Raw genomic sequence first — 14205 nt, 5'->3', positions numbered from 1 at the left:
AGCTCAAGCCCTAGGCCTCACACTGTAAAATGAGAACTGACTCCCCAAAGCTGTGCTCTGAACATTACACATGTCATAGCACACATGTATGATCCCTGCACACACATCAATGTAAAGAAGATTTTCAAAGTTTACTTGTCACTTCTACAATATTGTGGAATCATGCCACAATCCATCATGTACCTGCTCTCAAATTCCTTTGTTATACAATGAAGGAAAAAATAAAAACTTTCCATTCTTGTGCTTAAAGGGATCTTTGTGGCCTGAGATATGGGTATGTGTGGGTTTGGATGAGTGTGTGTACACCCATGCACAAATTCTCTTCCTATGATCTTTAAGATACTTGAAATGTATTATTGCTGTTATGTTTGCAGACTTTTTATTAGAAAAATATTCTAGGATGATATATTCTTAAAGTCCTAGTGCTACCTTATCTTGAATCATTTCGGTTAGATATTTAGTCTTTCATTTGAATATCAAAATGAAAACGGTGCTATAAAACATGAACATTTTTCTAACCTTTTCTACTTAAAATATTTCTCCTGCCCATTCTTTTTCTCTTATTTATTATTATTTTGTTTTTTCTCTGATATCCTTTATAGTATCATCTAAGACTATTCCAAAATTATTAATTTTGTCTAGGTATCTCTTAATGTTTTTTTCAAAAATTATTTATTTCGCTATCTCTTCATATTCCCAGAAATACCACCACACACGCAAAAATAGTGAGCTTCAAAGCTGTTACTAAGGCACATAAATCAAAGAACTTGCTGGCTTCTTTCTCAATTGCTGTCCTTGCTGCAAGATCTCAACTTCTTTTTCCTCTCTTTCTAAAAACAAGCAAAAATCACTTGGTTTCCTTTACAAGCCTTTTCTCGACATCTTCAGTAGTTAAGTCAAAATTAGAAAGCAAAAGTAGGGTACAAAGAAAAGGAGAATCTGTCACCATTCAGTATATGTGAGAACCAAAGGTAGAATTCAAGGCCTCCAATTTAGAATCTAATCTATTTCTCTTAAGTGAATGTCTTCCTAGCTAAGATACTGTATCTCACAAGGAAATGACTCCCACCACAGATAAAGAAGTGAGAAAAGGCTTTACCATAACAAAATAAAATTACAAGTTCCCTTTTCCTAAGTGTATTTTCCTTTCATCTAATAGTGATTAAATGATGGGCAGCCAGGCAGTGGGACACACACGAGAGTGGGTGGGGGTGGGGGTGTTGGGGGGGCAATCCCAGCACTTGGGAGACTAAGCAAGAACAAGCATGCATTTGAGCTACAAAGCAGATTCCAGGGCTGCACAATAGTAGCCTTATCTCCAAAAACTAAATAAAAAAGATTAGGCACAAGTAAAAATTAAATATACCCCTCAATCATAATTATTTGTTAATAAAATCATTATTAAAATCGTTAATGAAAAACATTTGGCTAAGCATCACATAAGGTAGAATTTTTGAATACCTACTTTTTAAATTCCAATAAACATCAGACGCATGTCTTACTTTTGCAACTATCTAAATGTCAATCTTTTGTAGGTCTAAATATAATTTATTAACAAAAGTAACATCTTTAATTTTCCTCTAAATCACATGCCAAAAAACCCTAGTTGCCAACAATCTGACAATGACTTTAACTAAAAATTATTTTCCTATCCTCTCCAAAAAAATAGCATGTGCAACAAAACTCATTGATTAAGAAAAACACACTTCAAACAATAAAATATATATCCCCTTCTCAACTTTCAAACTACTAAGAATTCAGTATCAAAAGAAAAAGAACTACATAATACTGACATTTGGGTGTATTTCTTTGTGTTGGAGACTAACCAGTAAAAATAGCTTTCAGGATTTAATGAATTCTATAGGTTTCCTGCTTCGGAAATCAGCAAATTCTAATTTTTACTGTAAGATTATTTTATATAACCTGAGTTGTATGTATGTATATATGTATGTCTATATATACATACATACATACAACTCAAGTTATAAATATATATATATATATATATATTACATATATATGTAATTTGCATTACATGTTAAAAATGATATAATTGAAATATTTCCAAATTACCATCCATATTCATTTTTACTATAAAAGATGTTTGGCATGGCTACAGAAGATGTTTATTCCGAATAGAAATCATGGCAAACAAAGTCCTTATAAATTATTGAGTAGGGGCCAATCTGCTTTTGTGAGGAGATGTGTCTGGCTCCCAGAAGCCACGTCATAGCTCACAGTCACCTGGTATTCAGGGTTCTAGCCTCCACAAGCACTTGCACTCACATTCATACACCCAATCATATACACAGAATTTAAAATAAAATAAGCTTTAAAAAGAATTACTGGAGCTGGAGAGATGGCTCTCTCAGTAGTTAAGAGTACTCGATGCTCTTCTAAAGGGCCTAGGTTTGGTTCCCAGCACCCACATCACAGCTGGTAACAGCCTGTAACTCTAGCATTCTGTGATCCAATGTCCTCTTCTGGCTCTGCAGGAACCAGGTACAAACCAGGCAAAGCCTGCACACACAAAAAGAGATCCTACAGAGCCTGCCTCAAAGAGTAAAACAGAAAAGTAAGGTTTCTGACATCAACCTCAGGCTCCCACAGGCATATGCCTATACGTATATGCACACCCAAACACATGTGTACTCAGATGTATGCACGCCACACATAAAAACACATGAAAAGAAAAATTATCAACCTAAAGAATCTATTTTTCAGTAATAAGTCAATAAAAAGATAGCCTTTTAAGGAAGCCACTGAGGCCTGGCGATGGTGGCGCACGCCTTTAATCCCAGCACTTGGGAGGTAGGGAAAGGCAGGCGGATTTCTGAGTTCAAGGCCAGCCTGGTCTACAGAGTGAGTTCCAAGACAGCCAGGACTACACAGAGAAACCCTGTCTCAAAAAAAACCAAAAACCCAACCCCCCCCCCCAAAAAAATCCACTGAGATTAAAACATTAATATATCTTAAACTGTATCACAAAATTGACAACTACTTTCAATATATTGAAATTATAATTTTTAATGAAGGAAAATCTTTGTCTATATTAGCATTTATTTTAATCTTGTTAATAGAATATTAATTACCCAATTTACATACATATCTTATCTTTAGTCCCTAATGTTTATATTTAAGGATATTTTCCTAGCTTGTAAAGGGTAAACAGTTGTTGTCCATCTGACAAGACTCTACTGCTTGTTCTCCATGACTCTCCTGGTCCTCAGGCATCGTTAATTACAGACTGAGCCTATGCTAGCAGCATGTTCATGGTTTCTACTTGAAAGGTTTTTGATTTTTATTTTATATACAAATTTATTATTTTGTATATAAAATATTCAATTTATACTTCTCATAGCACCCTGAACTATCTCTATCAAAATCTTTGTCCAGTTATAGAACTGATTGATTTATAAGACTGACCTTAAGAAAACTAAATGACAAAGGCTGAATTTTAGAACTCCTAGTTCCCCAGAGCCAGCACTATGTCTAACAGCCAAGGAAGGATAAATATTTAATGAGTACAAAAATGAAATTTAAAAGTAAGTCTTTAATATATTTTTTCTCTGTAATGTGTTCTGCTGCTTGAGGATAAAATCTATGGACAGCAAGCTCCCAGCATCAATGATAGGAAAACAGGGTCAAAGGGGCTGGAGCCCTTCCCTAGATGAGTCCCCACCAACAAGAGTGGGGTTAGAAGAGCTTCCTTAAAATTTGTGATACAAGACTTCTGTAACCTCTGTATGAAGCAAAGACATATCACAACAATAAAACACCTACTGCTTATTGAAGAAGTATGGTTGTGTTCCCAGTCTTTGGGAAAGGGCTTGGCAGCACTGGTCTACATCTTCCAAGACCTACACAAGCAGTGAATCAAAAAGAAAAATATCAAAATTAGCCAAGCAATAAAAGTATATAAGACTATTTGTATCATAGTTTATGACAAAAACAGACTCCACTTTTTAAGACCACAGACCACATACATGGCATAAATAATGCTTTTGATATCAGTGGGAATTTAAGAGTGAAAGACCATTAAATACAAGCACATTAGTTACTGATAAGGATGACTATTTAACAAGTAAGTTTTTCTCTCAAAATTTTACTCTCTCAACAATGTTTATGTGAGTCCACATATTCAGTGATTTTGTTCACATTTAAGGGGGGAGGTGAACCTATAAAAATGACAAGTTGCAAGTGCCCCACCCACATCCCTCGCTAAGCCCCCTTGTAGTAGCCGGCTAGAAATCAGGGAGTGGGGGTGGTGGGGGTGGTGGTGGTGGTGGTGGTGGTGGTGGTGGCGGCGGCAAAAAGAACATCAGTTAGCTTAAAGATGTTCAAATTCCACCTTGAAAATTTACATTTTTTAAAAATTTTTTTGATACCTTAGTAAACTTAAGCCCCACCTGAAAAGATACATTAAGTATTTAATAAACTTAATAAAGATTTTTTTAAGTTCTGTTGCTTTATAGCTATTTATTGACATAAATATACTATATTATATTATATATTATAGAATTATATTATATTCCCACAATATACTGTTTAGAGGGAGGAAAATCAAGTTACAGAATAGTAGGCATAATATGATCCCATTAGAAGACAGTATTACTAAGACATCTAGAAAAATATTCTCCACATAAAGAGGCAATTCAGAGGTATCAGGATTTCAGAGAATTTTATCATTTATACTTTACAGGCAAACATGTGCAAGTTTCATAAAAGAAATGAAACTACATCACAGGAGAGAAATAATAGCAAGTGTTTTGCTGTTGATGTTACAATATTACATTGGAGTTATTTTTGTAAAATATGTCACCTTTGATGCACAGGAATGGAAGCTTTTATAAACTCCAGTATGTACTGACCTGGTCCAGAGTCTTGTTACCCCATCCAATAGCTTTCATCTTACGCTTGATTTCCCACTGCTTCTGATAGGCCAAAATGTGGTTCAGAGGCCAAGGGTAAGGAGAGCCATACCTAGCAATAGTGATCTAAAGAAAGAAGACTGTTAAATGCAGAATCTTAAAACAAACAAAAACCCGCATTTTTAGAAACAGAATTTTTAAAAGTATGTATTTCCAGAGAACATATATAAAGCAATCTGAAAAAAAAAAACCAATATATAGCTTATAGTATAAAAAATTAAAATTTTAAACCATTCCCTTTAAAAATATATAAACTTTATGTACTTTACAACCAGTTCTATCAAACAATGACACATAGCTTCCCTAAAATGTATGTGCAAGCAAAATTAAAGTAAGTGAAAAACTGTCTCACTAATGGTATAAACCACAATGTTTCATTTATGAGCGGGGACTTGCGATTCTGAGCAAAAGTGTTTTCTCATTAAATTTTAATTAAGATAAATGCTGCAGAACCACTCACCTCCCCGACTGTAGCTTCATCACACCACTGGAGATACAACTAGAAACAAAGGAACAGTCACTGAAACTTTAAAATACTGAAAAGAAAAGGGTCAAAGTTATTGTCATAGTAATTTCTAATAAGTCAACTTTGTGAATCAAATATATGAGTTTTTTCTTCTTGGCTAATTCACTGCACAGGATTATTAAATTCATTGGCAGTACTTTATAGAAAATATTTCTTACTTTTAGAATATATATCTAAACATCATTAGTTTACAGGGGTTATTAAAGTAAATTCCAAATGGCTAAAGTAAAACAGTGAGCAGGCAAGACTCACTCCTTACGAGCAGAAAAACTGGAGCTGAAAATATCAAGAAACTTGTTTATAGATAATGATAAAACAATTCAGATGGCCACCCCAGCCTGAGAGTCCATCCCACTTCTCAATGACTTTGTAGTAGCTCCATAAGGGAAGTTTTATATGAGAGTATAGATTATACAAGATTCTATTTCTCTCAAGCCTTATCCTCGTATACCTCTGCAGTCAGCAGCATATTGTTGACCAATTCCATGTAGGCTTTCATTTCTGCTTTTTGGACTTCATCCAACCCATCACTAAGAGAATGGCCCTAAAGGGAATTTAAAAAAACTTAAAAGAGCATCGTATTAAATATAAAAAAAATCTTTCAGTTATCTTACTAGTATAAACAATATCTAAATGTCCAGTGAATTCATTTCCAGAACGCTTTTTTGAACAAAATTATTGTGTATAAAAGTATACCTAATATTCAATCATTACTAAGTAGTATGGTCATTATATAAGTATATTTTCAATAGACAAAGTTATAGAATGAATTATTTCATAAAGGAGAAAACAAAATGATCGGTAGTAAGCCTTGTATTTTTTCAGGTATAAACCTTAAAAACAGAAGAAATACCAAAACATGTGTTACTTATAAAATGGGCAAAAATGAAAAAATTAAAACAAAAGCCAATGTTAGTAAAGACATCAAAGGGGGAAAGAGATGATGTCAAAACTCTCTAAGACACTGTAGAAGTGGACAGACACATAAAATGGTATAGTTTTTATTTAGTTCAATTTGACAGTCTGCTCTATATTATTAAAAGGTATATGCAAACTTATCCCAGTAACACTTTCAGGACTTCATCTTCTTGTTTGCTATGTTTGAGAATATGTCTTAATATGTAGACCTGGCTAGTCTGCAATTCACTATGTAGAACAATCTGGCCTCAAATTCACAGAGACATGACTTCTAAGTGCTGGAATAAAGGAATGGAGTACCATGCCCATGAAGGAATTAGCTTAATGAAAGAAGTATACAGAAGTTTATGTAAATTTATTTTAATACTCACAAAATAAATGGTCTATATCCAAATGCCCATTAAATACTAAATAATGCATGCAATACAACAGAAAACCATGTAACAATTTTAAAGATGTGTATCTATGTATAGTCATTAATATAGAATCATTTTTAAATATATTGGCAACTTTAAAGGACAAAATAACACATAATAGTAGGATCTGGTTTTCTAGCTACATAAAAGTCCAAAAGAACATTTCTATAAACATTAATGGAAGTGCTTCTTAACTGTTAAAATCTAAATTAAGTCAATGAACAGAACCACTCAAGTAGGTAACTTAATACTTTAAACTTCAAAACAGATCCTGTATCTCCCTTCCCAAAGATCAACCAGATCTTTAATAAGAACTCAGAAGCTCCATTTATGACACAAATTCTCATACCCTTTATTAGAAAACACCTGCCATTTTCTTAAAAAAAAAAAAATAACCAACATCTTTGCTATTGGTTTATATTATGAAAAACCACTCAACTTACAGTTTAGAAATATTTTCTAATAATTTACATCAGCATTTTATAAAGCTAGTTTAAAACTCAATGAAGATATTAAGAAACACTAAATATGAAAAAAAATCACTTAAAAGTGACTGTAATCAAATGCATTCAGTATTTTTTCTTACCTTGGCTTTAACAAACTGGACTATTGGGCCAAGTTCTGACACTACTTGATTTCCCACATGAATAAAAGGTACTTTTCCTGTTGAGGGCAAAAAGATGTGAGAAAACAGCTTCAGCAAATTAAAAGTTTGTGCTAGTAAAAATAAATAAATAAAATTAACAAGAAAACTCAAAAATGCTTTATTTATAAATAAATATTATGAAATTATAACTTTACAAATTAAAGCCAGAAGCATCTGCTAAAGTCTACAAATTTTAAGCAATGATTGCCAATAAATTTCAAAACAAAAGAACCAAGCATAATAGCACATGCCTACAATCCCAGAACTCAGGAAGCTGAGGCAGAGGGGATTCTAAGGTCTAGGACAGCCTAGAAAGTAACACTCGTTCTTAAAATTCAAGAACTAAAATGTGGGCAAACAAGTAGATTCATTTCTAGAGTTCTTGGCAGGATATACGAAGAAATCACCTCTCATTTCAGAGCTAACACTGTAATAATTACTCAGCTACACATATTACATGGACCAGGATAGGACACTAGTTCAAGATCACTAACAAGTTTCAAAGAATTTTAAATGGGATTTCTCATCCTGGTACATTGCAAAACCTCAATCTACACTAAAGAGTATAGTTTTATTTTGTTTTGTTTGAACAGAGTCTTACTATGTAGTCTTGGCTGACCTGTAACTCACGATGTAGACCATATTGGCCTCAAACTCCCAGAGATCCACTGGTCTCTGCCTCCTGGATTCTGGGAAATGAAGTTTTCAAAAGATTTCCTTTCTACATTCTAATTTTTAAATCTGATACCCACTGAAGCCACTATTTTAAGCACATAACAATGCATTAATGTCTTTGACTCAAATAATTTACTATCTTAGAGGGTATGCTAATTTGAGTTATGCTTCCAATACATGAGAGAAAAAAAAGAAGAAAACAGTAAGTTTATGAAAATGGTAACACTAAGAGACATAGGTCAAATTAGGGCTAGTGTTTGACCAGCATACAGGAGGCCTTAGATTCACATCTGAGTAGAGGGAGTGAAGGAGAGAAAGAGGGGGAAAACTGGTGTCTAAGTAAATGTCACATTAGTAATATTACATTTTTATAAACATTAATGTTCAATACAATTACTAGAGACAAAAGAAGAAAAGCATCTCTAAATAGCAAGCTACTCTACTACAAATGTGAAAGGATAGAACCTGCTGTCAGACTTAGTTCAACCAGAGTTCATACTAACAGCAGGCTTCTTCCTGCTACTTTTCAGTATATTCACTTCTCTCTGACTTAGTCAGCCTGAGGGTAATGGATGAGGTGCCTGGCACCAATAAAAACTTCATCTGCATCTATGTGATAACACTACAAAGAAAGGGTAAGCCTTTTGGGAACACAACACTCAATAGACTATTTGGAAGGCATGTATGTCCCTATTACCAATGGTGAATTCTTTCTACTGCTTTATAAAACAGGAGCAAGAGAATCTAAACTGGGTAAACACTGGCTAAACATTAGGCTATATTGTTTGATTTTGACTTAGAAAAGATCCTTATTACTATAAATACAGGTCATCTGAGATTTTGAAAAAAAAACCCTTTCATGCCTAGACTAGGTATTACAAAGTATGATGTTTAAGATTTGTATTATTTGACATGGTGTGTGTGTATGTGTGTTGTGTTGTGTTGTAAAATTCCCTTTTATTTCCCTCCATGATGAGATGAGAGCTGTACCCAAGCTTTATGAATACATGGCTTGGGCTGAACACAGAGTGTTATTTTTATGTAACTATCTCCAGGCCTAGGCCCGTAAGCTTCTAGCCTCTGTACAATGTAATCTGCAAGCCCAGACCTTGATGGCTTCATCTTCCAGCCTCTGTCTGCTAACTTAGGCCTAGAATGTTTCAGCCTCTGAGACTTACTGTTGAATAAAGTCACCCTTTCTAAACTCTGGCTGGCTGGTTCAACTCAGCTGTTCTGGGTCAAACTCCTCTCCAAACTGACCAATTCAAATTGACTTCTTTCTGCTTTTGATTAAATTGCTCAGTCTCTGAACTCCAAGAACTGAACTGAATGCATAAACTGACAGGAACTACAGGACCTCAACTGAACTCAACACTACCACTCTCCCTGCACTGTTTTTAGGTAGCCTCTTTCTTGTCTGTTCTCATGAGAGTTGGGCAAATCTTATCTGATTCTGTCAAATCTTTCTCTGATTAGTCACTTTGTCTGCCCCCCAATTAGATGTCACTGTTTATATTAAAGATGTGTACTAAAGGCATGTCTATATTCCAACCAAATGGATTAAAAGTGTATCATTATACAGACTTAGGTAGTCTTTGGATGTGATCTCTTGCCAGAGCACCCAAGAAGATTAAAATTCCTCTACACTCTATAGTGTGTATGTGTGTGTATTCACACTGGTACATTCACCCATGCACCCATGTGTGTACAGAGGCCAAAGGCTGACATTGCTGTCCTTTATCATTCTTCTATCAGTCTCCACCTTATTTCATTCTTCTATCAGTCTCCACCTTATTTTGATTTTTGAAGTAGTCTCTCACTGGATTTAGAGCTCAATGATTAGCTAGACTGCCTTGCCTGTTTCCTAACACTGGGATTGCTGACAGGTGCTATAAGGCCCAGTTTTTTGTGGGGGGATCTGAATTCTGGGCCTCATACGTGTACAGTTCAGTATCGAGCCATCTCTCTAGCCCTAATTACTTCCCATTACTTCCCCCTAAAGAAAGCAATAATGTATTGTCAAGTAAGTTTGTATATTGAGAGAACGTTAGCTAGAAATTTAGATGTAATCTAATCTGAATAAACTCATGTAACACCGGAGGTCACTGAAGTTCAAAGAGAAGTAAAACTTCCCAAGGAAATAGTTAATAACTGGACAAAGTTACAGGATTAATGACTTCCTAACCCTTAGCCAAAAAGTTTTCTATGTTCTATGCTTTAAAAGTCCATTAGAAGCTGAGTGTGGTGGTGCACTCCTTTAATCCCACCACTCAAGAGGCAGAGACAGATGGATCTCTATGAGTTCATGGCTAGCCTGGTCTACAGACAGAGTGCCAAGAGAGCCAGAAATAAATACTGTGTGTGGTGGTTTGAATGAAAATAGTGCTCATAGGTTCAGAAGGCACGGTAGTATTAGGAGGTGTGGCCTTGTTGGAAGAAGCGTGTCAGTGAGGCTGGGCTTTGAGGTTTCAGAAGCTCACTATTCCAGTGGCTCACTCACTCCTCTGCTCCTACAGATCCGAATGTAGAACTCTCCAGCACTGTGTCTGCTTGCATGCCACCAAGCTTCCTGCCGTGATGATAACGGACTAAACCTCTGAACTGTAAGCCGCACCAACTAAATGTTTTCTTGTAAGAGAAATTTGTAAGAGTTTCCTTATTTAACACTAGTTAACTTATTTAACTAGTTAACTTATTTAACACTAGTTAAATCAACTTGCATATAACACATAAGATTATCCTGATTGCTTAAATCTACTAGCATATAACACACAGATCACCCTTATCATTTAAAAAAGTGAAGCTTATGGCAATTTGTAAGAGTTGCCATAGTCATGGTGTCTCCTCATAGCAACAGAACATTGCTACTCAGACAGTGAGCACAAGTCTCTTTACATTTATAAATAAATAAATAAATAAATAAATAAATGAATGAATGAATGAATATCAAGCAAGCAGATTTTTAAGCAAATTTTGGACTCATAACTCCAAATCATCATAAAGGAAATACTAATTTGAAACAAGATGAAGTATAGCTCTCTTAGTAGAAAAGGGCAGGGTAAAAAGAAAATAGTAAACACAAGTGATTCCTAAATAATCACCAAACTGAAATGAAGAGATTGACAAATTTTATACGCATAAATAGCAATATAGCAGCCAGGCGTGGTGGCACATGCCTTTAATCCCACACTTGGGATCTCTGTGAGTTCCAGGTCAGCCTAGTCTACAAAGCAAGTTCCAGGACAGCCAAAGCTGTTGCACAGGGCCAAAGCAAACAAACAAATAAAATTCAAACAAGGAAAAAAAAGAGCAATCTAGCATACTTACACTAATCAATTATACAGAATCTCTTATTCATGAAGGAGTGATTCTGTGTTAATATTGCTCCAGCAAAACCATAAATAAAATAATCTGTGTATATTTAACATTTAATTAGCTTTGTGGTATTACGTTTTTAATTTGAATCCTACTTATTTAACACTAGTTAAATCAACTTGCATATAACACATAAGATTATCCTGATTGCTTAAATCTACTAGCATATAACACACAGATCACCCTTATCATTTAAAAAAGTGAAGCTTTAATAAAAGTACTTTACGACACTAGAAAAGAGAAAGTTAAAAAAGAGTCATTTTCAGTGACTAAGATCCAGTGACAATTTCATTATTTCATGAGCCACCTTCTTCTACTTGTTCTGTAGGAAAGATACTAAGGTATGTTGAATAACAAACAGATTCAGCCTTCTGGTTTGCTTCTCCAACTGGGCCAAATCAGCAGGCCTGATATCCTCCCACACCCAATAGCTAGCATGCCTCCCAGAGGTCCACAGTAACCAGGGACACAGGTGAGAATCTCAAATACCCATGCCAGTTCGGACACCCACATAGCCCAGCAGTTAAGAAACCTACCCACCCTCCTCAGCTCCACCTTCCTTCTGGTCTGCTCCTCCACCTGGGTTAGATCAGCAAACCATATCAGGCCTCCCAGGAGGTTTACAGTAACCAGGGACACTGCCTGCCTGCCTGACTGCCTGCCTCCCAGGTCAGCAGTAACTGGAGACACTACAGGACTGTTCTAACCAGAGATATAGGAGGACCACCCTAACCAGGGATAGCACTGCCAGGCTCCCAGAAGACCAGTTCTAACCCAAGCCACAGAGCTCCTCCTGCCTCCAAAGAGGCTAACTCCCATCAGAGACACCCACCAGGCTGGGTAACACCAGAGAAACCAGATGGCGAGAGGCAAGCACAAGATCATAAGCAACAGAACCCAGTACAATTTGGCACCAACCAGAACCCAGTTCTCCCACTGCAACAAGCTCTGGATACCCTAAGAGGCCTGAAAAGCAAGATAATGATCTGAAATCCCATATCATGAAGATGATTGAGGCCTTTAAAGAGGATTTCTTCTATTTTCCTCAAAGAAATAGAAGAAAACACAGGCAAACAGGTAGAAGCCCTTAAAGAGGAAATCCTAAGGGATTTATTTAGAGAAATATAGGAAAATACAATCAAGCAGGTGAAGGAATTGAACAAAATGGTCCAAGAACTAAAAATGGAAATAGAAACAATAAAGAAAACACACAGATTGAGGCAACCCTGGAAATGGACAACTTAGGAAAGAGATCAGGAGCCACAGATGCAAGCATTGCCAACAGAATAAAAGAGACAGAAGAGACAATCTCTGGTATAGAGAAGATATCATAGAAGATGTCGACATGCCTGTCAAAGATAATACAAAGTGTAAAAAGCTCCTAAGCCAGAATATTCGGGAAATTCAGGACACAATGAAAAGACAAACCTAAGAATAACAGGAATAGAAGAGGGTGAAGAATCCCAGTTCAAGGGGCCAGAAAACATCTTCAACAAAATCATAGAAGAAAACTTCCCTAACTTAAAGAAAGAGATGGCCATAAATGTACACGAAGCCTACAGAACACAAAATAGATTAGACCAGAAAAGAAAATCCTCTCACCACATAATAATCAAAACACTAAATAAACAAAGAAAGAATTTTAAAAGTTGTAAGGGAAAAAGGCCAAGAAACATATAGGGGCAGATCTATCAGAATTATACCAGGCTTTTCAACAGAGACTCTAAAAGCCAGAAGATCCTGGACAGTTGTCATCCAGACCCTAAGAGAACACGAATGCCAGGTAAAACTCTCAATCACCACAGATGGAGAAACCAAGATATTCCACGACAAAACCAAATTTAAACAGTATCTTTCCACTAAACCGGACCTACAGAGGTCACTAGAAGGAAATCTCCAATGCAAGAAGGGTATCTATACCCAAGAAAACACAAGAAATTAAACATTTCACAGCAAACCCAAAAGAAGAGAGTCACACAAACATAATAATATCACCTCCAGCAACAAAAATAAGTGGAACTAATAATCATCTGTCTTTAATATCTTTCGACATCAATGGATTCAATTCCCCAATAAAAAGACACAGGGTAACAGACTGAATAAGTAAACAGAATCCAGCATATTGCTGCATACAAGAAACACACTTCAGTGAAACACACTTCAGACACTACCTCGGAGTAAAAGGCTAGAAAAAAGATTTCCAAGTAAATGGTCCCAAGAAACAAGCTGGAGCTATTATTCTAATATCTAATAAAACAGACTTTCAACCAAAAGTTACCAAAAAAGATGGGGAAGGACACTTCATACTCATCAAAGGAAAAAAACCAACAAGATGAACTCTCAATTCTGAACATCTATGCCCCACATTCATAAAAGAAACTTTACTAAGGCTCATTCATTGAATTTTACACATTAATAGTGGAAGACATTAACATCCAACTCTTACTAATGTACAGACCATTAAAACATAAACTAAACAGAGACATGGTGAAACTAACAGAAGTTAAGAACCACACGGATTACACATATATATGCAAAACATTTCACCTCATAACAAAAGAATATACCTTCTCAACAACACCTCATGGAACCTTCTCCAAAAATGACCATAAAATTGGGCACAAAACAAGACATAACAGATCCATGAAGACTCAAATAATCCCATACACTCCATCAGATCGCCAGGGACTAAAGCTATACTTCAATAACAACAAAAAC

General features: G+C 35.6%; 1 protein-coding gene across 4 annotated transcripts in view; it reads right to left on the bottom strand.

The window, feature by feature from the left end:
* Mtx2 (metaxin 2) overlaps positions 1-14205 on the bottom strand; it is a 90879-nt gene that overhangs the window by 36585 nt on the left and 40089 nt on the right. For all 4 annotated transcript variants that reach the window (XM_052182742.1, XM_052182739.1, XM_052182740.1 and 1 more), the window contains exons 5-9: positions 7378-7454; positions 5909-6001; positions 5392-5430; positions 4872-4997; positions 3784-3860 (exon numbers count right to left, since the gene is read on the bottom strand). In XM_052182742.1, the coding sequence (XP_052038702.1) occupies positions 3784-3860; positions 4872-4997; positions 5392-5430; positions 5909-6001; positions 7378-7454 (412 nt within the window). The remainder of the gene's footprint in view (positions 1-3783; positions 3861-4871; positions 4998-5391; positions 5431-5908; positions 6002-7377; positions 7455-14205) is intronic.

The sequence above is a fragment of the Apodemus sylvaticus genome, chromosome 5 (assembly GCF_947179515.1).
Source record: "Apodemus sylvaticus chromosome 5, mApoSyl1.1, whole genome shotgun sequence".
Classification (NCBI taxonomy): Eukaryota; Metazoa; Chordata; class Mammalia; order Rodentia; family Muridae; genus Apodemus; species Apodemus sylvaticus.
This window is presented reverse-complemented; position numbering and strand designations above follow the sequence as displayed.